A 27,706-nucleotide genomic window follows, 5' to 3' on the forward strand; every position below is an offset into this window, starting at 1 on the left:
TATCGGTAAGGCCGGGACCCTTTTTGTTTATCACTCTTAAAATAACAGTTTACGTCAAATATAGTTTTACACTATTCCTTTACTGACTGATGTTGATTCTGAATTTGTCCCTTTCTCTTAGACAAGAAAAAACAAAGCGAAAAGACTGTTCAGTCTGGTGAGAGATTTTTCATGAGAACTTTTCAGCTGTTAAAATTCATGAGGTCAGGTGAGCGATTGGCTGCATGTCACGTGAGTGAGGTAATGAAACCATTATTTCTAATATACTGATGGTTAGCAAATAATGACTGAAAAGTCTTGAAAATGATAAGATTTGCCTGCCGGCCAATGTTGATAGCCATATCCTTGACGTGTCTGTCATCACTTAATTGCTAACAATCAGCATATTAGAAATAACTCATAATATACGTGTTTCAATGGAAGAGATATCTGCAGGTATCGAACACACACACACTAACACCCACACACAAAGAGTACATGTACAGAGACGGACATACATACTCGGAGTAAGCATTCATGAACATAACACAACAAACCAAACATCTGCAATATGAACTTTATTTGCACCACATGAAAGCACTTGAGAACGTACATGTATACAAGTATACACATGTATACAAGTATACATATTATTGAAGGCAGCGTGTCTCTCCTAAGACTTATTTCAGCAATCTGATTCATTACCCTTTGTGAGAAGAACAATATTTAGCTGATCTTTGCTTTGAAAATTAACAATCAGTCAAAGCAAACAGTTAGATATTTTATGGCAAATTTTTGTTTGCATTTAAAAAACCCTTCATAAGGCACATTTTACTCAAACTGAAATGTTTTCTTTGAATTTGATGATTAAAATTATGTAACAGTCCCAAAATCCCACAATGTTTTGGATATTGAACCGTTTAGGTAATACATTTTAAAAAGGCATGGATAATCTTTTGACACTAAAGCAAAAGAGAACTGTGTAAGTGCATGATGCTGTTCCTAATATATACTGTGCACTCATGTCTGCATTTAATTACTCTAACAAAAATGTTTAAAAAATTTAAAACTCATAGGATTTGTTTACGCTAAGCAAATCATCTCCGACACTAAGTTCGCCCAAGGTAAGCACATTTCTCAAGACAAAACAAATAAGGTATATTTATATGAAGAAATAAGTTTTGATGAGCAACAAATCACAAATACATGTATATCAGCACTTATTATCTTGATTATGGCAATTTAAGGTGACCCTGCAAGCAAAATGTTGATATGCTTTCACATTTGAGTGTCACAACCAAAGTTATGGTACCTCCCACGTGATGGAATGATGGGAAAGGGAAGAATGTGGAGCAATTAATGTATTAGTTACAGACGTCAGATATCTGACTCCTCATAAGAGGACAACTCCTGCACATCAAAACAATAACAAAAAACAAACAAATAAACTCCAGTTCCTCACCCCCCCCCCCCCCTAAAAAACCCACCAAAAAACAACAACAAACCAACCTCCCCCCCCAAAAAAAGGATTTCCCCACACACAAACATGAATAAATGACCACAAGAACAACAAAACCGGGTAAAACTTATATCAATATAATTATGACACAAATATCATGATAATATGCTCGGCATAACATACATGCGTTCTACAAAAACGTCCTTTTTCATTTAGAAGACTTAAACATCAAACACTTTTGAACATGTTCGCACATAATTCTGTACAAATTTATCCATCAAAATTAATCGGACAGGAATGTAGACATTTCTGTAGTTGTCTCTGTATATTTAGCATGAATTAAAATTGTCAATAAAACAGGGTACACTTGGATAAGACACTGATATGATTTTCTTCACAAATTAGCTCCATGTCACAATTTTAAAGCCGATACTCATGGGACTGTTATATTTTTTTCTTATCTTTGAAGTATCAGAAATAAAATAAGATTTTCACGATATTACAATTAAAACACACCTGCAAGGGTTCAGATGAACATACTCTGCAAGAATAATTATTCAGTAAATCTATGTCACTGATGCAGAAGGAGAAAGGGAAAAACAACACATCTTCTCAGTACGTCTAACACTACTAATACTGTGTGCACAATTTGTGTTCCTTCTTACACTGAAACCCCAAAGAACAAACACATTTCTGTCGCCAAGCTCCTTCCATAGGTTTTCCAAACTACAGCAAAGTAGCAGAAATGAGCGGCACAATATGAGACCACATGCTAAAAAATAATGTTGCTACCGGTGCCATTTCATTTGTTTGATTTATTGCATTAAGTACCTTTTTACTTCCTCCCCGACAGCACACAATTATGAGACAAGAAAATAATTGACAGGAACTCAGTGAAACATGAAAGTTCAAAAACTGAAAGTTCTAAAACCGCCCCATTATTTTGTCAAATTAATTTTAGTTACAAAACCAAATTTAGATGGCAAGTTTAATTAAACGGCAGGTTGATGCCAAAACGCTGCCTTTTTTCTGTAAACCGTAAGGCACAAATTCATGGCATGTTTAAAAACATATCAGTTAAAACACCACCTTGTATAAACATTTCATCCGTTGGACATGTCAACTTGAATAATACAGTTGACGGGGTCTGTCGGGAGTGGGTTGATCGGGCCTGTAGGGAGTGTTGGGGGTGGGTTGATGGAGGGAATGTCAACTTGAATAATACAGTTGACGGGGTCTGTCGGGAGTGGGTTTACCGGGCCTATAGGGAGTTTGGGGGTGGGTTGATGGAGGGAATGTCAACTTGAATAATACAGTTGACGGGGTCTGTCGGGAGTGGGTTGATCGGGCCTGTAGGGAGTTTGGGGGTGGGTTGATGGAGGGAATGTCAACTTGAATAATACAGTTGACGGGGCCTGTATGGAGTGTCAAGTATGAAGAGTGTAACACTTACAAACAAGAGTAACTAACGACCTAAAAACCGACAAACTCAAATAGAATTCCATTTACATCAGCTTTGAACGGATCCTACCAACAAAACAGAAGAGGTTAAAGATTTATGTTTTCCTTCCTCGCTAAATTTCTTAAAATATCAACAAACTCAAACAGCAAAGACAAAGTAAGTTGAGAATATCACCATCTCTGTTGCCTTCTTTGATGACAAGAAGAGCAAACGCTCGATCGAGTCACTTTCGCAGTTCTGAATATTATATGAGGCATCAGATGGACAGGAAGAAATTGCTATTCACAACACAATGAGTCACGTTCACATAAAATTTGAGCCCGGTCACTTTTATAGTTTCCGAGAAAAGCCCAACGTTAAGTTGTGTGTTGCCGAACAGAAAAGGCTAGTTATCTCCCTTGTTTTTCTGATAACGTTCGTAAAAGGCTACAGATGTAAATACTTTGATGTAAAGAATAATCCTACAAAGTTTCAATCACATCCGATGAACTTTGTCAAAGATATAAAATGTCTAATTTTTCCTTTGACGCTGACCTGTGACCTTGAAAAAGGTCAAAGGTCAACGAAACCATCGTTAAAGTGTAGAGGTCATTGGAGGTCACGACTAAACAAAATATGAGCCCGATCGCTTTGATAGTTTCCGAGAAAAGATATAAAATGTCTAATTTTTCCTTTGACGCTGACCTGTGACCTTGAAAAAGGTCAAAGGTCAACGAAACCATCGTTAAAGTGTAGAGGTCATTGGAGGTCACGACTAAACAAAATATGAGCCCGATCGCTTTGATAGTTTCCGAGAAAAGTCCAACGTTAAGGTGGTGTCTACGGACGGCCGGCCGGCCGGACGGCCGGCCGGACAGACTAACACTGACCGATTACATAGAGTCACTTTTTCTCAAGTGACTCAAAAATTAAAGACAGCATTCAAATTTCATTCTTCTGTAAATATCCAATATGGCTGTTTAAGTGAAGCATTACAATTAATCCTCTCTGACAGGCACCATGAAGTAAAAGACGAGGGATGTTGTTGTGCTCCCTGCCACAGAAGCCGACGGGAGGGGAAGCATGCCAGCGGAGAGGAGGGAAGCCACGTGAAGTCAGAGATCAAGCGGCCGCCATCTTCTCAGGCGTCAAAACGCTGGTATGGCTCGTCCTTCATCAGACCTGCACACAACAAACAATACTGTCAATGAGAATTCATAATAAGAAACACCACTGCTGATCTCAATTCATAACCAAATCAATACTACCATTGTGAAGTCGTTACCCCCCCCCCCCCCGCAAAAACAAAAAAAATACTGCCACAGTGGATTAATACCCAACTACCAGCTGGAGATTTTGGTGTAACCAATAAAAGCAACCTTGATAAGGATGTGAAAAACTTAGCTACAGCTGTCATAATTTTCTGTCAGAACATGAGATACTCCCCTCTCCATGTGGGCTTGTCTCCATGAAAAAAACTGACAATAATAGGAGCATCATATTTGCAACACCCCCTCCCCCCTCCTGTAAAAATGAAAATAGCAACACATTCTGGCTTTGGTCTGAAGGGCATTAAACATGATTTGAGCACATCTGGTTAACACTGAAGCCTGAAGAGACCCAACACACTTGCCACTCTGCCGAACCATCAACTACAGGCTGATTTCAACTGATTAATACACCAGACGTTAATTAACCACTGACCGTATTTCCGCCTGATCTCGTCCAGCCTCTCCTTCCTCTCCGACTTGCGGTCATCAGACTTGGCTTTGCGTTCCATCTTCTGGGCGTCGTAGCGAGCGTCGTCCTTGTCGTACCTGCGTAAAGCATTGAACCGTGTCACGTCATGCTGCAACAACTGCGATTGCACATAGTTTAGCAGGGGCATTGCACACACCGGTGTGAATAATTATGTTGGGGGCCTGGTAGTGGTAGCTCAGATGGTACATCACTGGACTTGTGATCCTTGGCTCAAATCCAGGGTGGGACAGAGACGGGTCAACTTCATGTTCAGACTCAGAGATTGAATCCACGTCCCACTCCTATGTCAACAATGTGGAACGTAAAAGACCTTGGCTATTCTGCCAGAAGTGCAGGTGGCTAATTACATAGCTCTAAACAAGCACACACATGGGTAGCACGACTCTTGTTGCTGCTACCTGTTGACTGGGAGAAAGTGGCCCCAATTTCCGAGCAATGGGATAAAGTCATGAAAATGAAATGCACATGTTGTTGATGGACACACTCTGATCACAGCCACAGCACCAACAGCCTACCCAAAACAGAAAAAGTACATGCCTCAAATTTTGAAAAAGTGTTACTTCTATAAAGTATAAGTATGCCACTGAAAGTTTGTTTTTCCTTGTAGAGTTCACCGTCAGAGTTGTTCACAGACCGAGGACAATAGGTCAGTTGGTCCTGGATTCAAAATATATATGGGACAAAATGTCCTGGCCACACAAAATTGTTGTGTCAAAAGACATCCCATGTATTAAATCTTCGGACATTCGACCGGCCTGGGATCAGAAGCATGAGTCAGATCAAAACAGTATGCGTAAATGACTGAAGACCGAGGCCTGGGAACAACACTGCACTTTTTTTTTTACCCATGACATATGTATGTAAACTGTCCATCCGATCACTCACTTGCGCTTGTTCTTGCCACCGCAACAGCAGCAGCGACAGATACAGATGGTGACGGCCAGGATGATGATGCCGCCTGTCACGCTCACTCCGATGATCAGCGCCTCAAAGTTCACTGAAAACATAACATACACAAAATGTACGCATGCCAGAGAAACTGAAGTGAAATGTTTTGGGAAAGTTAGAATAAAAAAATAAAAAAAGAACATGATGAAAACATTGGAAAGTTGGAAAGTTCATCATTTTGTGCTGTTACACTTTATAATTAAATATATATATCAAAGTAGCAGGAGTACCCGGGTGATAATAATAATAATAATAATAATAGTAATAGCAAATAGTTTGTAGCTTAATGAAGTAAGATGTGCTATGCCGAGATCATCCAGCTAGATTAATATGTAGACCTAAGATACACTCATAATACATGTAACGTAGAACATTTACTAACAATAAACACATAGACATTTACTATTGATATAAACATAGATACACATAGTTTAATATGGGGAACCTTAGATGGTTGTGGTACGAGGGAGAAAAAAAAAAAAAAAAAAAAAAAAAAAAAAAAAAAAGATACACATAGTTTAATATGGGGAACCTTAAGGGGTTACTTGTGTGTTCAAATCGCTCGTCAGAAACATTACACATTTTGTGCACAGGTTCCTCTAAGCAATATGGACACATCTGTGCAAAGAAAAAAGGGGGTCGACGTATTAACTTTTTTTTTAGAATTTTTTTACTGGGGGTTGTCAAGTACGATTTTGCGAAAAACACTGCGATTTTTAACATGATCCCAACTGACATATTTAGCTCTACAAATAATAAATGAGACATTAGTTTGTGTATATAAATGAATGGAGAGTATAACTTTATCATAAAACGGTACTTATCAACGTGCATTTTCAGAAAATGATCGAGGTTTATCGAGGGCGTACACATAAAATTATCACTCCTTTAGTAGTAAAAACGTATTTAAAAAAAATTCGCGTGTGAGAAACATTACACATTTTGTGCACAGGTTCCTCTAAGCAATATGGACACATCTGTGCAAAGAAAAAAGGGGGTCGACGTATTAATTTTTTTTTTAGAATTTTTTTACCGGGGGTTGTCAAGTACGATTTTGCGAAAAACACTGCGATTCTTAAGGGGTTACTTGTGTGTTCAAATCGCGTGAAAGAAACATTACACATTTTGTGCACAGGTTCCTCTAAGCAATATGGACACATCTGTGCAAAGAAAAAAAGAGGTTGACGTATTAACTTTTTGTTAAAATATTTTTACTGGGGGTTGTCAAGTACGATTTTGCGAAAAACACTGCGATTCTTAACATGATCCCAACTGACATATTTAGCTCTACAAATAATAAATGAAACATTAGTTTGTGTAGATAAATGAATGGAGAGTATAACTTTATCATAAAACGGTACTTATCAACGTGCATTTTCAGAAAATTATCGAGGTTTCTCGAGGGCGTAGACATAAAAATATCACTCCTTTAGTAGTAAAAACGTATTTAAAAAAAATTCGCTCGTCAGAACATAACTAAACTTGAACACAGCTAAGTTCACTGTAGACAGATACAATACCTGTAAACAAAATAAGTTGTTGTCGTATTGTCTGCTTCACAATTATTCCCGTACCAACCCCACCCCCATATCTTGACTGACAAAAATGATAAAAAAAAGAAATAATTTGGGAGTGCTGTTGGTCAGTTGGTAGAGCGCTGGACTTGTGATACATGAGTTTGAATCAGGGTGAAGGGTTGGGGGTCGGAACATTTGTGTGCAAAGTTTCAAGAAGATCTATCCAGTAAATTTCTATGAATCGCACACCACACACACACACACAGACACACACACACACACACACAGACACACACACACACACACATACACACACACACACACACACACACACACACATATATATATACACCAGGGTAGATCAGTTAGTTTGTAAGGGGGGTGTTTTTAGAATTCAAGAGTGTAAATCGAGGTCGCAGAGCGCCCGAGACTGATCAAGGGGCATACGCCCACCCTCCCCCCCCCCCCCCCCCCCCACCTCAACACAAGAAAGAACAAAAAGTCGCACGTGAAATCCATTACACATTTTGAGCACATGTTTCTCTAAGCTATATGTCCACAACTGCAGACAGACAAAAAACTTTGTTTTCTTATTAATTTTTTTTTTATAAGAGTTTTGTCAGTTTTGGGGGGTACCGGGTGGACACATATGACCTTACAGAAAACACTGTAATTCGTAACGTCATCCTAACTGACATTTTTATCTTTAGAAAAGATAAATAAAACATTACTTTGTGTAGATAAAAGAATGGAGAGTATCACTTTATTATAATACGGTACTTATCAATGTGCATGCCGAAAATTATCCAGGATTGGCGAGAGCGTACACATACAATTATCACTCAAAAACGTTGTAACACAAAATTGGCTCGACAGATCATAAACAAATTTGAACACAGCTAACTTCACTATATACCGTTGCAATACCTAAGAAAACCAAAAGGTGTTTTCTTATTGCTTACTCCACAATATCTTGACTGACAAAAATTGATAAAAACATTTATTTGGGAGCCCAGTAGGTCAGGTGGTAGGGAGAAGTGTGGGTACTGTGTGCAGAGTTTCATAAAAATCTGTATAGTAGTTTTCTCTGAATCGCAATACAAACACATACACCCAAACACTTGGTGCCTTTAGTGCACCGATACCCCCTGCCACCCCCCCCCCCCCCTTCCCTCCCCCAGATCCAATACCACCCCCCCCCTCCACCACCCGCCCACCCCAGTAATCACAAACACACACACACATACACACACACACACACACACACACACACACACACACACACACACACACACACACACAAGCAAACCAACCCCTCATAGCGATAAGAATAAGTACACAGTCAATAACTATATTTCTGACTATTTACAATTGGAATACATGCATACTCTCTCTCTCTCTCTCTCTCTCTCTCTCTCTCTCTCTCTCTCTCTCTCTCTCTCTCTCTCTCTCTTTCTCTCTCTCAAATATGATTTTGAAGCGCATTACATAAAGTCGGTATCTGATATCTAAAGTGTTTCGCTATGTTTTCGTCCTGATCTTTAGGATCCGGAGGATTATTTTCTGTTGATGATCTAAGGTAACGGAATTGTTCTTGCATTTTGAGGGAATTTGACAGGTATCGGGGTGTGTGGGGGTGGGGGGGGGGGGGGGGGGGGGCGGGGGGATTTGGTGTGGGGTAAATTATCAAAAGGCTTGCACCCTAACACAGCTGACTTGTAATCTAGCCTGAACTACGAAAGCAGCCACACGCATACTCATAGAGGCACGCATGTTTGTGTGACGGTTTGCACGAATAAACATTGAAAATTAGTTTTGAGTTTTGATAAAAACAAACGACATTTCCTTTTAGTACACAGGTGCTCAGCAAATGTGTATTGAAACTCGTTCAATTATCCCAAAATGTCATAACGTTTGGCAATATAATTATTTAACAACAACAAAAAGACTACCGGATTCCGTACATAAAAAAGTCAGGGGCTGTAACAACAATTCGCGGCATTGGACTGTGGGAGGTCGTACACAGCTAACACTGCGACGCGTAACCAAAATCTACGGACACACTTTTTATCAGTTGATGATACGAACACACTTGCATATTGGGGCACTACTAATTGTGTATTTCAGTTATAATGCATCACGTTACCTCAAACTTCGTCTCAAGTTGGAAATGTCCCCCTTGTCCAAAACCCCGCTCCTACCATCCACAACAGGGAGGACATTTCCAACTGGAGACAGAGTTTCATGAAGATCTGTCCAGTAGGTGTCTCTGAATCGCACTACAATCACACAAACACACAGACAAGCACACAGACACACGCACATACACACGACACACATGGGTGAATCAGTTACTTTGTAAAAGGGGTGTACTTTGAATTCAAAAGTCTAAATTGAGGACGCGAAGCGACTTAGGCTAATCACTGATAAGAATGCGCCCCCCCCCCCCCCCTCCCCGAAAAAATAATCTGTCGTGAGATACATTACACATTTTGTGCACAGGTTCCTGTTAGCAATGTGTACACAGGTTGGGGTTTATAGTATCGGTCCTCCCCCCCTTCTCAATTTCCCCCTGTCCGCAAACAGGCATCCTCTGCCTCGGGGTCGCATGGACCCATATCTTCATAGATCAATTGGATTGTTAAAAAGGTGTTTGGGGAAAGCTCCTTTGAACGGAATCGAGGTAATAATTCATTTCAAAACCAGGTGTTTTTTGTGGCTAAGTGTCTGTTCTACACGAACATTCTATAACTTGTTAATCTGTGTCCGAATAATGAACTGTTAACAAAGTAACAAAGTTACTCGTATGAAGGAACTATGAAGCCAAACGCACCAAATGGACACATATTAACTGTGACACACATACACACACACACACACGGCGAACACATAAACAAACAGACAAACAAAGCTTCGCAATGCCGTAATGGACACCCACTCTCACTTAGTAGATTCCTTTCTTAAACTATTTATCTGTCACTATTTCTCAAAACTTCGCTTTCTCGCACTCAAGACGACATGCACAGACACAAAGACACACGGGCACACACACGCCCGCCCGCCGGCACGCACTCACACAACAAACAACACACACACACACACACACACACATGAGGAAGGGATAATCACACATAGTGCGCCAGTGAGGTTAGAATGGTGAGGTGGGGTCTGAGGCTGGTAAGGGATTTGGGGGTAGGACCGTCGAGAGGGCACGGATTCGGCGGTTCGCCGTGTCGAGTCAACTTCATATAGATCTGTGTAGGTGATTAACAGCCCCAGCCGATCTGGATCTGTTCAAGTCAAAAGTAAAGTCAAGGATACGAAGAAGTTTACCGAAAAACATCGATCCCAAGGACTCATGTTGTAACTTTTCAAAGCAGTTACATTCAATCAAAGCTCTATCCACATTAAACCGAACGGGAATCGTCGAAGATCCACGCAACTTCACTGCAATGTCGAAAACGAACTCATAATGTCACCGCAGATCTATAGTTGGTTTTGGTTTTGTGTCGCAGCAAAGAAACGAAGCAAATCTCCGGCTTTTATTTCACACTAAAAAAAACGTTCATTTAGCGGGTTATTAAAATATATTTCTTTGAGGTTGCAAGGCAATGGCATCGCTGAGATGTACTCCTTCGAACACACGACACAGGTTAGAAATTGACTTCATTTGGGCGCTTTTTACGGCCAAAACAGAGTGAGCTTTTTGACGGGTTTATGGAAAAATCACTTCGGGGGCAGGTCTAAAATCCTGTGTACAGTGCCAAATCATACATCATTCAAAAGAGCAAAGTATGTTCTTTATTCTAACATATGGGCTAGGGTAAGTCATAGATATAAGTATCTGTCTATTATATCTGTAGGCAAGTGTATTCCATTCCTTCGATAGTCTCGTCATCTACACTTGCGTGAAAAATGCAATTTTGAGTCTGTTTTGCATAAAAGACCTGCGAGATTTGTAGAAGTCAAAACAACAACTTACAGTCCAGCCTCTCAAATTTCGTTCCATGCAATTTGTTTGTCTGTACGTATAGACTGAGGGGTGCCCCGAAATGATTTGTAATCACAACATTCACAGACTTCAAATACGCCATTGAAAACTCGTCCACGTGCGTTTTAGATATATACTTGGGTGACTAAAACTGTCGTACCTACCAAAGGCCGCTTCGCGTAAGAAAATGACTACCAGAGTCGCAAGGCTCGGGATTTTTTTTTACAAGAAATTTATATTTCGTTGTTCTAGTCCGAATGAATATGAAGATATGGCGAGTTGAAAACGCGAATTCTTTCGCCAGAAACACGTCTGTTTCCACACCGGAAAGAAGGAATGGACTGAGCTACTAGAAGCACGGCGCCGTGCGTACAATCGATCGAATGATGTTATTCACACAATACCATTTGGCGATCTCTAAAAAATCATTTAAAAACGAACTAGTTGACATGTAATGAAACTATTTACTGAAATCAAGAAGTATCTTAGTTCTAGCCGTGCATATGACACACCCTTTCGCGAAAGCACACTGAACCGTGCGTATACGCATTCGCACCCGCAAACCACCAACCCAGGCGGGTTATTCAGATCCAGATCTAGATCCAGATCCAAGGGAAGTAACTCAGTGAGTATAAACATGAGCAAGAACCGCAACTCAAACACACTCGTAACACCTTAAGTGGTTGTGGTACTTACCCACACCCACATAAAAAAAAAAAAAAAAAACAAAAAAAAAACATGGGGCACAGGTCCGGGAACCTTCCCCCTTCCACGGACACGGCTCAACTGGCAGGTTGCCAGGTTCCGTGCCTGTCCAGAGGCTAGGCTCGACCGGCCTGTGCAAGATAGAGGGTCGGGAACCCTGTCCTTTCCAGGGCCAAGGCTCTACCAACAGACCTCTGGGTTCCTTGTCCTTTCGACGGTTGGCAGCAGGAGGGAGGATTGGGGGGAGGTCCTTCTAAGGTCTGAACTGGATCTGGCTGGGCCTATGCCTCCAGCAACCTCAGAGCCATTTGGCCACAGACGATTTCAGGAATGGGGGTGGGCCTGACAGGATGGGGTGTTTGGGGGTATCCTTCGAAAGTCTGAACTGGTTCTGGCTGGGCCTGCATCTCCAGCATCCTCAGAACCATTTGGCAACAGACGATTTCAGGATGGAACGGGTCAAGGTTCTCATCGGTATCAGGCCGAGGGACTGATGAGGTCGGAGGAAGTCGTGTAGACTTACTCCGTGGGAAGTCCTGTACTGGGAGAGTGTTGCCATCTCCGGGGTCAGAGGTTGGCAACCTGCGAAGAGGTGGTGGAAGTCTAGGGCCATTCCACATTCGCAGCGGGGGAAGGTGAAGGAGTAGTAGGAGCTCACGGTGCGAATGCGCCGGAGCAACTGCATCTCCTTCAGGGGGAACGGGTGATGGTGGCCCTTTCTGTCCGGAGGCAGCGCTAGCCATCCGTGCTTTGTGCATCTTTCCTTGAGGGTCTCGCCATACCCTTTTCTCACAGCCTTAGCCAGTTTGCCTTTCGCTTCTGTGACCGAATATTTCAGGTCTAGGACCGGGCCCTCGGAGAGGGCCGCGGCTTTTGCTGCCCTGTCAGCCAGGTCATTGCCCCTGATGCCTGTGTGGGATGGTAACCACATGAGAACGAGGTCGGTGCCCCGAACCATAATTTGGTGACATAGAGCCTGGATTTCCATGCGGAGTTCTGGTCTGTTGCCTGTCTCGCTTGCCAGCGCTTGCAAGGAGGATTTCGAGTCTGAGAGGATTGCCACTCCCATGGGTATGGCCATGTTGTCGTTCACGTGGGAGCAGGCCATGAGAATGGCATACATCTCCGCCGTGAAGATACTGACCCCCTCGTTTAGTTTATATTTTCGCACCAAGTTGAACTCTGGGATCGCAAAAGCACAACCCACCTCGCCGTTGTCCAGGACAGAGCCGTCCGTGTAGACTTTGAGGTAGTTGCGGAGCCTGCCGTCCAGAATCTCCTTGGCCATGGTCGCTAGGAGGAGTGGGTTCTCCTTTTTGGAAACTGCGTCGCCATACGTGTGGCTGATCTGTGGCTTTTCGATCAGCCATGATGGGTACGGATTGGTTGGCAGCTCAGCCATTCGTGTCTGGTCAATTTGGCACTGGGTCAGTACATCTATGGTATGGTCGTGGAGGGTTTCGTACCGCTCCGCCAAGCATGTTTTCTTTTCTTTTCAGGTCTCGTGCCAGGAGGTTTGTGTCGGATGGAAGGTTGCCGTGAACACTTTCTGTACAGTGTTGGGTACAGCCGATGCTCGAGCAACGAACTGAGCGCAGCGGAGGTGACATTCTTCCTTCAGGGGGATCATGCCTGCTTCCTGATAGGCGAGACAGTTTATGGCCCCTTTTGGAACGCCCAGAGCCAGTTTTAAGGCTGAGAGCTCCAGGCGTTCCAGTTTGTTCCAGAGGCTTTGTGGCATGCTGAAGTAGGCTTCTTGTCCGTATGTTAGTCTGGAGCGGACCAGCGCCTTTACCAGGTGCACAAGGGCTTTACCAGCTGCCCAGGTCTGAGATTTTAGAACCTTGATCAGGTTGACTGATCGTCGGGCTTTGAGAATTAGAGAGTCGATGTGTTGTTGCCAGATCAGATCATCAGAGATCGTGACCCCAAGAAACTTTGCAGTCTTGCTTGGTTTGATTGGCATTCCGTTTAGGGTCAGGTGGTACTGGGCTTTGAGCCCCCTTCTTCTTGTGAACACCAGGAACACTGTCTTCTCGTGTGAGAGTTCAAAGCCGTTTGCAAGCATATACTTTGCGATCTTGTCAATTTGCGCTTGATACTTGAGTCTGTTCTGCTCAGTCATGTGGTGTCTGACTGGTTCCATCCAGAAGGCTAGGTCATCTGCGTACAGAGACATTGTTCCTCCTTCCAGGCCAATCTGACCAATATCGTGAAGCATCAAGCTGAAGAGGATGGGGGCAATGATGCTCCCCTGAGGTACGCCCATATCAATGGAGTGAGACTTAGAGACAGACTGTCCGACCCTGACCGCCAGGGTCCTGTCTCTGAGGAATTCCTGGACGAAGCCCAGTATTCTGCCTGATAAGCCCAGCTTCGCAAGTTTGTCCAAAAGCTTCCCATGCCATACTGTGTCAAAGGCGCGCCTGATGTCGAAAAAGGTGGCCATTAGGATCCTGTTTCTGGTGAGTGCTCGTTTTGCATGAGCTGTGAGTCTGACCACGTGCTCCATGCAATTCCTTCCCTTTCGGAACCCTTCGCTGCACCTGCCCACCTGCCGTGTTTTCCGCCGACGGGGCCGAAATCGCGTGTGGCCCGTGCACTTGTAAGTTATCCCTTACTCTTTAATTATTTACTATTATTATTATCATTGTTATTACTATTATTTTTATTATGAACAAATCATTTCCTTCGCTGCACTCGCCCACCTGCCGTGTTTCCGCCGGCGGGGCCGAGGTCGCGTGTGTCCCGTGCGCTAGGCTTATAGTTAATGCCACGTTACATTCATATACTCCATGTGTCACCTTAGGTGTATATATTAGATTAGACAGCCAGCCTCTGCCTACCATATCTGAGACGTCCGTCTCTTTTGGGAGGAGGAGGGTGGCCTTTGTAGCTGTGCGAGAGTATGCGAACGACTGTGCATGACAGTGTAAATAGCCTATCCTCTTTTTCTCACCCCCACCCCAGAGGGGGTTACAGAGACACATCTCTGGCCTCCTCACCTGATCCCCTTCCCATGCCTCTGTAGACAGAGGGTGCCATAAAGGCGTTGATGAATAAACCGACATAAAGTCGCAGCCCTGTACATATGTTTTTAACCGGCCAGTATAGGTCCTAGGGAGGACCGGGTTTGCTTTTCGCCAGTTGACTAGCCGCCGAATCCACAAGTACGTAGAGGGTGCCTCGGCTTCTCCACCACGACCCTCCTTGGTCTGACACTCACTCCTTTGCCATGATCAGTCGGATGCCACTTTTCACAAATCAATTCCCTTCCGGAATAGCAACGTTCCACGTTTCTTGAATACAAAAGCATTTCTGCCTCGGAATGAAAGAATAAATCTCTACAATCGTGTATCTCCTGCAAGGAATTGATTTTAAATCCTGTTCTTCCAGCATTTCCATTACGGAAAGTAAAAGTTTTTTTTTTTTTTTTGTTTTTTGTTTTTTTTGTTGCTCATCTTCACCCAGGCACACATCGTAGAGCTTCGGCTCTGATATCTTTGACCCAAATTGCTCTAAGCAGAGAGGTCGTTAAACTGTATTTTCGTCGTACCCGGGTGACCTCCCTTGCTTGTGACGTACTATTTCCGCAGTCTCGCTTTTTTAGGTTATCAAAAAGGGAGAAAACATCCCCCACTCAGATACATGTACAACCAAATACATAAGTACTCACTTACACATGTATACGAAAAACCCGGGTCGCATTGACCCAGGAGTGCTGTATCATACTGCTACACATACACACTAGCTGGCACATAGGCTGTGTCATTGGAAAGAAAGAGAGCCAGAGACAGAGTGATAAAGAACAAACAGACACATACACAAATAACTACAAAAAGACAAGCGCACACACACACACACACGATGCGCACGCATGACACACATACACAAACACTTATACGTGCATGCACATACACTCGAGAGAGACTGACACAGAAAGAGAATCTCGGCTAGCCCTGACTGACTTAGACCGAGGCTTGGCCGAAGCGAAGAGAGAGGACAATGATGCCACGAACATATCATATGACGCAGTACTGCAATACAAGTTGACTGAGGACAATACTCACACCAGCACACCCCCCAGCGAGCTTCGTCCAGGGCACACATGCCCTTGGGTGGCAGAACTTTTTTATACGGGTAAAGCTGGCAGCTCTTGTCTGAGTTACACCAAAGACACTGCACAGTCATATATATTATATTATTACAGTCAGCGCAGAAGTATTTCATACAAATCATGTGACTCTTTATGAGCACAAGGTCAACAGTACTGCCTTGCTGAAGACGACTTCAATCAACAACAGCAAAGATTGAATCTCAACACCAAATTAATGTATGCAATCAAAAATTCTAAATTCAATGTTTAGGTAATCATAAAAAGTAGATCTATATCACGACTATATATAAATATATATGACGTATTGACTACCTTATAATTATGATGAAATTGAAAACATCCTATTTCGTGTTTTACTTAAAAGCAAGACAATTCATTGCATCATGTTTAGGCCCCCCCCAAAAATAGTCTGTTTACGGTAACATAGGCACACAAAAATAGGGTCGGTAGGTCAGGATTTTTGTTTTATTTGGGGTTTTTCCCCCCCCAAAAATACATATTTTTAAGTTATTTTGCCAAAAAACAAAGACTTTTTTTTTCTCCCCAAATGCCAAAAAAAGTCTTGGGTCGCGCGAAATAATAGGGTCGGTCGGGATACCGAAAACAGACTATTTTTTTTTTGTGCCTTACATTACAAGCATGAAAATCTATAACCACATCAGTGTTGTTGCCAGCCTAAGAAGACAATAGGTCATTTGGACCTCCCTAAAAAAAAAGGTCCAAATGTCCTGGCTTTAAAAAAACAATAGGTCCAAATTGTACCGCAATACCTTTGATACATGCAATGCAAAATAACTTACAGTCCGGAGTTAAACCTATCGTTTTACACAAAAATGACAATAAAGCCATTGAACAATGATAACACTTTATTATCTGATTCTCCGGTTCCTCCTCTCTCATTTCATTTTCAAGCGGTGTTTTGGCTTGAGTCTGTTTGAAATTGAATGCTGCTACTGTTTTCGGCGGCATGTTTATCGCAAAAATCGTCTAACAGAGTAGTGTCCCTTTGGCTGGATCGAGTCGACCTACTTACCGAAAACCACGAAAATAGCGAAACAATTATTAGATTATATGTGTTTGTAACTTTTTTGCAAGTTTGTTTGCACCTTTGTTCCAATTGTTTTTTTTACAACTTTGTTGCAACTTTTTTTTGGCAACATTTTCAGGCTATTGCGTTTTTGCCTATCCTTCTTATTCTGAACCTGTTTCAAGTCCTTTGGCATTGCTTTGATGTCGCTTCCTAGTTTTAATTGTTCATAAACTTTGCGAGGAGAAAGAGCCTGACACACCCTTTTCAATACAGTGCCCGGTGTGCGAATGTAGGGATCCTGCCTGATCTTCGCATTATTATGCCGTAGTATTATATTGATGAAGTTTTCGCTGTTTGCGCCGTTTTCGGTAAATAGGTACACCGGCTGGATCGGGTATTTTCGTAAACGCAGCCTCAAGTGTCAATGACGACAAACACGGACTCAGCACCGAGGAGTACTACTTGTGTCCGAAAACCTCTGAAAACCCCGAAAACCCCAACTAGACTAACTAAACTATCTTCAAAGTGAAGTATTGGACATACCTGTGAAAAGTAAGCCTGATTCATGCTACATGCACCCTTATATTTGTGTTGAGAGCCGGATTTTCAACGAAATCGATGTTACAATTTCAATGCAAGGGAGGTAACTCTTGTTACTCGAAAGCACAAGTATTGATGACGTCATGTGATTAGTGCTTCCGCTCCTTCGTAAATCCTCGCACAAACACGAAAATAAAGCCATGAACGGTGAAAGTTGCAAATATAAGTCATGATTGCAAACAATTATGTAACAAAACACGATCTAAGGACAAATTTTCTTAATTTCTGATGAGGTTTTGGGGGTTTTTCAGAGGTTTTCGGGGTTTTTCGGAGACAAGTAGTACATGTACCGGCACCGAGTGCATTTTCACTCGTAGCGAACATGAGCATTTCGATCGGGGTTTGTTTTCCGACTTTGCAACTCCCATTCCATTCCACTCCCTTGTCTGCCTTGTACGAATATGTATCGGTCAGTTGGCCACCAAAACGTAAAAACTATCGGTCCATCGACCGGACAAGGCGAGGTCCAATGCGTCAAATCAGAAAGGAATGCGTCAGAGACCGCAGAAAACGAGGCCTGGCAACAACACTGCCACATAAAATATAAGTAAAAAGTTGACAGTACTTATCATATTAGTTTGACAGTTTCTGTTTTTCATACACATTTGAATGAATGTTGTGCTTACCTTAGCCCCAGCAACCCCAAGGCACTGGTCGCAGGTTCCATTGCTGAACTGGGCACACACTGCAAGTGTAGAATGTCAAAAGGGTAATTGAAATGAAAAAAACCCACTCAATGTCCCAGCAGGGAACTAATTTATAGATCTATGTCTATAGTCCCAGCCAGTCACTTTTCTTTTTTACATTTAGTCAAGTTTTGACTAAATGTTTTAACATAGAGGGGGAATTGAGACGAGGGTCGTGGTGTATGTGTGTGTGTGTGTGTGTCTGTCTGTGTGTGTGTGTAGAGCGATTCAGACTAAACTACTGGACCGATCTTTATGAAATTTGACATGAGAGTTCCTGGGAATGATATCCCCGGATATTTTTTTATTTTTTTCGATAAATGTCTTTGATGACGTCATATCCGGCTTTTTGTAAAAGTTGAGGCGGCACTGTCACACCCTCATTTTTCAATCAAATTGATTGAAATTTTGGCCAAGCAATCTTCGACAAAGGCCGGACTTCGGTATTGCATTTCAGCTTGGTGGCTTAAAAATTAATTTATGACTTTGGTCATTAAAAATCTGAAAATTGTAAAAAAAAATAAAACGATCCAAATTTACGTTCATCTTATTCTTCATCATTTTCTGATTCAAAAAATATATAAATATGTTATATTTGAATTAAAACCAAGCTCTGAAAATTAAAAAAATAAAAATTATGATCAAAATTAAATGTTCGAAATCAATTTAAAAACACGTTCATCTTATTCCTTGTCGGTTCCTGATTCCAAAAACATACTACAGTAGTCCCTTCCATTTCCGGCCCTTTCGTGGGCGTGAACCTACCCGGAGCGGCCAGCTTTCCCATGACTAATGAGTTTTCCTTCTATAATTGACTCTTAATGGCCGTTAACCTGTCTGACGCGGTCAACGGTCACTGATTTTTGCCCTAAGGTGCCCCTCTTACTCGACAGGAGCGGCCACTTAACGGCCACTTGTCACTTTCGCGGGCGAGCGCCTGTGGTGTGTGTGTGTGTGTGTGTGTGTGTGTGTTGTGTGCACAGACGGCACAGCATGAGCAGACGACATGAATACTTACGCATGCGCAAACTGTAAATACAGACATGCGCATACATGTACATTTACGGCAGTCACTTCCGGATCGATCACAGCTGATGTGAGTTTGAAACACTTGTTTATCTGACACTCAAATACATATATAATAATCCAAACAACACACATAGAAACATACGAAACAATAGCTTAGCCAAGACGATCGAGTTAAACACGCAAATAATTAAGATGTATAAACGAAAGCAAAACTAACAGAGACAATGAATCGGCGGCTCGTGGATGATCGCTTTCTTTTCTTCATGAAAACTTGATCGTGTTTTTTGGTTTTTTTTGGAGGAGGAGGGGGCCTGTAATGAACGGCCACCTGATATTTGCGGTCACCTTTGCAATGACTAATGGGTGACCGGATATGGCAGGTACTACTGTATATGATATGTTTGGATTAAAAACACGCTCAGAAAGTTTAAACGAAGAGAGGTACAGTAAAGCGTGCTATGAAGCACAGCGCAACCGCTACCGCGCCAAACAGGCTCGTCACTTTCACTGCCTTTTGCACTCGCGGCGGACTACGTTCAGTTTCATTCTGTGAGTTCCACAGCTTGACTAAATCATAAATGTAGTAATTTCGCCTTTCGCGACTTGTTTCAAATTACAGTTACATTTTCTGCTGAACATAACTTTTGTGAATAGGCTGTGGCTGGAGAACCGATGAGTTGGTTACAGAGCCCCCAGGCTCAGGGACCCCCACTCCCCATGTTAATTGATTAATGTACTGCATTTTGTTGATAAATGCTGCTTCTAGCCTCAGTCGTGACTCCTGATTCACGCTGCTTGGCCGTTCCCGGACGAATTCAGTTATGGCTTACTCTGAATAGATTCAGTGACGTATGAGCTTTGTTGTGGCTATCTTTGATCACCGAAACGCTTTGGAATAAAACAAAATAGGGGAAAAAAACGGAAAAAAGGAGAGTTAAGAAGGGAAAAAAAAGGTTGAAAGATTAGCCTAAACTTGCTAAAGAAAAAAAAAAGAAAAAAGATTGTAGACAGAGCAAAAAAATATGCATCAGTGACGGAAGATAGATGCCTGAGAAAAATTAAGTGTCATTGAAAATGAGAAGTAAAGCATCTTGAAGACTATGTTAAAAATAAAAGGAAAAAAAGGCAATAACTTGTCAAATTTATCGAACACTGCATGTTTGTTCACACACACACTAGTCATGAGTGTGATGACTTTCTCTCTGTAGTCTTCCTTTCTTTGTTTACGTCTCTCTGTACGTCTTTGGTTCTCCTTTTTACATTTAGTCAAGTTTTGACTAAATGTTTTAACAAAGAGGGGGGAATTGAGACGAGGGTCATGGTGTATGTGTGTGTGTGTGTCTGTGTGTGTGTGTGTGTGTGTGTGTGTGTGTGTGTGTGTGTGTGTGTAGAGCGATTCAGAGTAAACTAGTGGACCGATCTTCATGAAATTTTTCATTAGAGTTCTTGGGTATGATATCCCCAGACGTTTTTTTCATTTTTTCGATAAATGTCTTTGATGACGTCATATCCGGCATTTTGTAAAAGTTGAGGCGGCACTGTCACACCTTCATTTTTCAATGAAATTGATTGAAATGTTGGCCAAGCAATCTTCGACGAAGGCCGGACTTTTTTTTATTGCATTTCAGCTTGGAGGCTTAAAAAATAATTAATGACTTTGGTCATTAAAAATCTGAAAATTGTAATTAAATTATTTTGTTTTAAAAACGATCCAAAATTACGTTTATCGTATTCTTCATCATTTTCTGATTCCAAAAACATATAAATATGTTATATTCGTATTAAAAACAAGCTTTGAAAATTAAAAATATAAAAATTATGATTAAAATTAAATTTCCGAAATCGATCTAAAAACAATTTCATCTTATTCCTTGTCCGTTCCTGATTCCAAAAACATATATAGATATGATATGTTTGGATTAAAAAACACGTTCAGAGAGTTAAAAAGAATAGACATATACATATATATAGAAAAGCGTGCTATCCTCCTCAGCGCAACCGCTACCGCGCTTTTCTGGATTGTTAATTTCACTGCCTTTGCCACGAGCGGTGGACAGACGATGCTACGAGTGTACGGTCTTGCGGAAAAAATGCAATACGTTCAGTTTCATTCTGTAAGTTCGACTGAGCTTGACTAAATGTTGTATTTTCGCCTTGCGCGACTTGTTTTCTCTCAACTTGGATTCCTTTCATTTTCTGAATACCTCATGTAGTGATGTACAATGGTAGAACACAAGCTTACTCTCTGCTGGCGTCAGAGTTGAGGTGACCACGGGGTTTTGCGTAGTGTCGTGCGATTTTGTGGGTGTTGTCGTCTGATCGGGTGAGTCTGTCGTTACATTCTCAGCGCCTGTTACCCCGCCTGTTTGACCAGCGATCACCGACAGACCGAGTAAAACAATACTCGCAAATCGTAGATACTTCATTGTAAACACATTCACAGGTATCCTCTTGTTAAACGAGTGTAACGTTGTTGAATTTGCTTCCGCTTTGATCAACAACAAACGCCTTCATGTGATTCTGACGTGAGCTAAACATATGTCTTACGTCACTTCCGTTGCAAAGGGCTACAACTTCTCCTCTGGGTTGTGTTGCGGTTGTTAATTCGAGTACGGTCCCTTGATCCACGGGACACGCCCCTCCCCACCACCCTTACCACCCAACACACTCACGCAGCTCGTCACCATGAGCATTGTTTGTTTAATTGAAAACTTACTATCATTATCTAATGCAGTTTGGCTAAACAAAAATTAACCCCATGTATTCCCACACATAACGCCGGGTCGGTGTAGCCAAGTGAGATAGGTGACTCAGTCTCACTGACGTGACTGGTGTCACCCGGCTTCCCGACTCGATATGTCAGGATCAGGATCAGGATCGATACATTGCAGGAACCTTTTTAGGTTATCATCGCAACGGAAACAAGAGAGCGCAACCCCCCAAAAATAAAAATGTTAATAATAGGAATTATTTGATCCTAGCCTATCCTCTTTTTCTAGGGGAGGCCAGTTTGTCAGTGGGGCTGGGGCCGGGCGGCCGAAGAACAGGCAGCATCCGAGTGACACCACCAGCCTTCCCCCCACACGCAGATCCCCCAGCCCCCTAAATCCTATCCCTAACCAAATTAAAAGGCAGGTTAAAAACATTTTTGGCGCTAGTGCGGAGTGGCCGTCATGGCACCTCTGCTAATCGCTGCTACTGATGTGACTCAGTCGAGACTGAAATGTTGTTTCCTTGTAAAATGAAAGAAATGAACTTATTTCAGGACGAAAAGCATGTCAGTTTCTTGCATGTGAAGAATATTCGTGGTGACATTTAATAGATTTCACCCCAAAATTCGATTTTTTTGAAAACGTATGTACCGACTGGTTACAGCCCTTGAATGAGAAGGGAAACGGTTTAGGATGTATCACATTTTTTAAGTTGAAATAAAAAACTTAAGTTGGCTGGACAAATTTGACCCAATGAATGGCAGGTACCCAAGGTCGATCGTCAGTACTATCGAAGGTTTTGTGTGTGTTCAGTGTGGAGTTTATACAAGATCAACGAGGCCGAGTCGGAAAGGTGACAGACTCAGTGACTCGTCAGTCGCCAATTCTCACATCGCTACACGGTCACCGGCATTCGAAAAACAACAAACATCCCACACACCAACCTTAAAACTCAGAGTTGAGTGGAAAACTCGCGAATAAGTTACTCGTTTACGTTCAGTTTGCTGACTATAACTGCATTTTAACCGCTGTGGTATTTCTCGACTTTCGGGTTGCTCAGTGGCAATTCTAAGGGGAATAATAACACTCAAATCTTGTCTGATATAGCGGGGAAGAGTTATTTCCCTTGGACAAGGATAAGTCACCTTGCTGCGGCTGTTCTTTGGAGCGTCGGCAGCACGGCTGCGGCCGAGTTAGACTGCCTCCTTTTCCCACACAGAAAGACAGGCAGGTAGACAGAGACACAAAAGACAGACACACATACACAGAAATAGACACACACACACACGCACGCACTGACGCACGCCCGCGGCACGCACGCAAACACGCGGCCGCGGCACTGCACAGTGCCGCACGCACGCACGCACGCAGTCACGACCACACGCACGCACACACACACAAACACACACACGCGCGTACACACACACACACACACACACACATCTTGCTGACATCAAGCTGCAGTGGCCGTGGTGAAAGACTGATATATGTCAAACAACCCCGGCCCAGGAAAGCTGAGAGGCCAGGTCAGTTATATGCCATTTCTGTCAAGAAGCATCGACAGACTGGAAACGTCTTTGCTGTTTATTGACGTGAGCAACACTCAACACTCAAGAAACGAATCAAGTTACTTATCGCTTATCTGCTAATCGAATCGAGAGTAACATCAGCCGCGCGGAGGTTCGGAAAAGTCCTCCGGTCCTAGCCTTGAGCGGTGTTCACTGTGACCAGTTAGTGTTTAAAAGCTGGTTGTTATAATAGCACTGTAACTACATTCATGCAAAACAAACACATACATTTTCATGGCCGGTCCTCAATTTTGTTTTTGTTTAGTGTTTAAGAGTGAAATATAGACTATCGACGTCGCTGTTTCAGAAAAGGAACGCTCCGGTGACTCCATGCATGATTGAAGAGCGGCTATGAAGAAGGACATCAACATTCCTCAGTTTCACATTGGAACGTCATTCAGTTTTGTGGTTTTTTTTGCGAAGGGGATTCAGGATTCTATCAAATGTTTCTTAGTGGTACTGCTTTGGATCGGAACAACACAGCCATGTATACAGTCTGCAGAAGTAGTTGCACACCCAGTGTTAGATTGATATTTTGTGTGGTTGTGTGTTTAGTTATTTGGTTGGTTTTGTTTTGGGTGCTTGGCTAGTTTAATTGTTAGTTTATTCAAGTTGTTTCATGTGTTTGTTAATTGTGTTTCATATCGCCAGAAGCATATTAACAGACAGGCAGACAGACAGACAGACAGAAAGACAGGCAGGGAGTGTGTGTCACTGAGACAGACAAACTTAGACAGACAAGACAGACACAGAGTTAGAGAGGCAGACAGAGAGTTAGAGAGGCAGACAGAGAGTTAGAGAGGCAGACAGAGACAGACAGACAGACTCCCACGCACCCACGCACGCACGCACGCACCGGCATACAGACAAACACACACACACTGACTGACTGACACACACACACACACGCACGCACACATACACACACTGGCACACACGCACTCTCGGCCGAATAGGCCTGTATACGGTTTAATGTACCTACTAACAAAGGGAACAAAGAAAGACCTGCACTATACAGTCCGTTGCCGCTCCACACAACCCAAGGTACCCTACTCACATACGACCTCCCATGCAAAGGTCCGCCACCTCACCTCCAAAGCCAAAACACCGCGCACAGCTTTGCTGAGATAAAAATCAGCCAACAAAAAGATTTGGAACAAGTATGTTGTGTACACTTCAATGAGAACAGGCGAGACGCTTCACACATAATGGTTTCAATAGAGCGTGCAACAGGAGAAGGGGTCTCTGTTTGCCAGTCGCCAGGATACGAACCCTCGACCGCCAGTCCAGGGGGGTCGCACAAAATGACAGGGTCTTGTCCCCGCTGCGTGCCGATCACATCGATGGTAAATTGATAGGGGGTCGGGTTGGGGGGGGGGGGGGGGGGGGGGTCTTTGGTCAGGTCCGTTTTTGCTCTCTTTAAGGCCCAGTCCCACTCGTGTAAGATTTGTTCATGGAAACAGGACACACCTCCACCTGGACACATACTGAATATCACCAGTCTGAAGGCTTGTTGGGCAGAGTGGGATTTATTTATAAATCAAATTTGCAAAAACCACTCGCATCAAACTGCCAAATTAGTGTGTGTGTGTCACTGGTTGTGTGTGTGTGTGTTTCCTGTTCTATCTGTGTGTTACCCAGCTTACTTTGCCATCCGGCATCACAAACTGACTGGACAAAAGCATCTCCCCAGCAGGTAAAGCTGACTTGATTGATAATTTAGTTTCCTGTTGATATGTTTGCTAGTTTCAATGAATGCATTTTGTTTGCTTCCAATGTTTGTGGTGTTAAGTAGAAATTGTTTGGGTGAGTACTGTAACTAGGCCTACTGTTGTGTTTGTGTACGGACAGGGTTAAAGGAGCCATCTACCACACGAACAAGACAATAACAAATAAACAAAATTATGTACAGACAATCAAGATTGCATCATAATTCAACTCCCGAAAAAACTAAAATAAGGAAACTAATAATCGAATAACCAGAACAGAAACAAGTCGCGTGAAGCGATATAAACACATTTAGTGAAGCTGTCGGCATAAAAAGAACAGATTAACACCAAAAAAACAGTCATCACCGAGACAATATCAAAATAGTCTCGACTAACCACACGGAAAAACCAAGACTACACACACACACACATACATCACGACCCTCGTCTCGATTCCCCGTCTATGTTAAAACATTTAGTCAAAACTGGGTGGCCGAGTGGTAACGCACTTGCGCTCGGAAGCGAGAGGTTGCGAGTTCGACCCTGGGTCAGGGCGTCAGCAATTTTCTCCTCCCTTTCCTAACCTAGGTGGTGGGTTCAAGTGCTAGTCTTTCGGATGAGACGAAAAACCGAGGTCCCTTCGTGTACACTACATTGGGGTGTGCACGTTAAAGATCCCACGATTGACAAAAGGGTCTTTCCTGGCAAAATTGTATAGGCATAGATAAAAATGTCCACCAAAATACCCGTGTGACTTGGAATAATAGGCCGTGAAAAGTAGGATATGCGCCGAAATGGCTGCGATCTGCTGGCCGATGTGAATGCGTGATGTATTGTGTAAAAAAATTCCATCTCACACGGCATAAATAAATCTCTGCGCCTTGAATATGTGCGCGATATAAATTGCATTAAAAAAAAATCCCTGCGCTTAGAACTGTACCCACGTAATACGCGCGATATAAGCCTCATATTGATTGATTGTTAAATGTAAAAAACAATAAACCTGCATAGATTATCACTAGTTATTGCTTTATCTCTGTCAAGTATGAACTATTTATCATGAATCCCTCCCCCCTCCCCCCTTTACATATTTCCGTTCCTACCCCTTCTCCCACCCCAGAATTGTGATCTCTGTGACAGGAAGTGATTAATAAAATAGGAAGCTTGGCAGCGAACGGTGAATTAAACTGTAACAAAGCAGCGTCAGCATGTTTTGTTTGTATCCTCATTGAAATTGACACTGAACGTGTACACAGATCCAAATAGCACAATGCAGAAACTGTTGATGCGAGACATGCTCTACTAACACAGTTGTTAAACGTCGGTGAAGGCTTTTGATTCGAATGCATCTTATTTGTCAACCCCCCACGCCCTATCACATTTTGCGTAAACTGGCAAACAGCCAATCGGTTCTGCGGTGTGGCTGACAATCCTAGAGAGGTTAAAACAACGACTTGTACTCCGAAAGAGAGCTCCAAACGGAGGTAGCTATAATGATTTTAATGCATTTTTTCTGAGCTCCACGCACACAACTCCGCCAGCCCAATGCCGCATACTTGTTGTTAGGATGGAAGGTCACACATACCCGACCTTGTCCTGTTACTGATAAAGTGTTTTTACATTCATCCAATATTTGATTACATGTTTTTCGGCAGACTGGGATTCGAGACGAGTAGTCAGCATGTACAAGTATGTGTGTGTATGTGTGCGCGCGTGTGTGCATGCACAGCGATTCCCCCAAAACTACCCGACAGATGTTTGTGAAACTTTGCTTGTAAATTCTTCCAGAAAACATCCACAGACGTTTGTTTTTCCCTCTCTCCGTTTAAATTTTTTAAATTTTATAAATGTCTTTGATGACGTCATATCCGGCTTTGAAAAAGTTGAGGCCGCCCCGTGGCGAACTCATTTTTAAATCAAATTGATTAAAAAGTGGTCAAATAATCTTTGACCCGGTCCGGATTATGAGATTGCATTTCAGTTTAGAAATGAATCAATGAACATGTTCGTGAACATTGTAACAATTCTAATTTAATTTGAAATTGAAATTTTCGTGACAGACTCAAAAATAGCTGCATCGTATTCTTGATTACTTTTCGAATCCAAAAATGTATGTTCATGTCATGTGTGTTCTAAAAATGAACACAAACTTAAAGACATTCGGCCGGTCCTAATGTTCGCATGCTTCGCGGAGACCAGCGCGACCCGTCTTGGTCTTCGGGTTTCGGCTAACCAAGCCTCACTACTTTCGGTGATGGCTGATCCCGGGTTGTCGGTGTTGATCCATTAGTTTCAGGCCGACAAATTGACTTAATGTTTTGAAATCGCTTTTCGCGACTTGTTTTTATTTTATTTCCTACCACACGTTTAAGTTGGCATATTAATTTCTCTGTGGCTACAGGCATAGAGACATGGAACAGTTGTGTGTGCTGGGAGTACGTAATACACGGGGTGT

At 42.5% G+C, this 27,706-nt stretch overlaps 1 protein-coding gene across 1 annotated transcript; it reads right to left on the reverse strand.

Annotated features, from left to right (window-relative positions):
• Nucleotides 1-540: 540 nt before the first annotated feature.
• Nucleotides 541-21,804, reverse strand: LOC138981368 (pituitary tumor-transforming gene 1 protein-interacting protein-like). The gene is made up of 6 exons (XM_070354261.1): nt 21,506-21,804; nt 18,175-18,233; nt 15,872-15,980; nt 5,526-5,637; nt 4,584-4,696; nt 541-4,061 (listed from the first exon to the last, which is right to left on the reverse strand). Exons 1-6 carry the CDS (start codon nt 21,687-21,689, stop codon nt 4,021-4,023), a joined length of 618 nt encoding a protein of 205 aa, XP_070210362.1. The 5' UTR covers nt 21,690-21,804; the 3' UTR covers nt 541-4,020.
• Between the last annotated feature and the right edge of the window lie 5,902 nt (nt 21,805-27,706).

The sequence above is a fragment of the Littorina saxatilis genome, linkage group LG12 (assembly GCF_037325665.1).
Source record: "Littorina saxatilis isolate snail1 linkage group LG12, US_GU_Lsax_2.0, whole genome shotgun sequence".
Taxonomy (NCBI): domain Eukaryota; kingdom Metazoa; phylum Mollusca; class Gastropoda; order Littorinimorpha; family Littorinidae; genus Littorina; species Littorina saxatilis.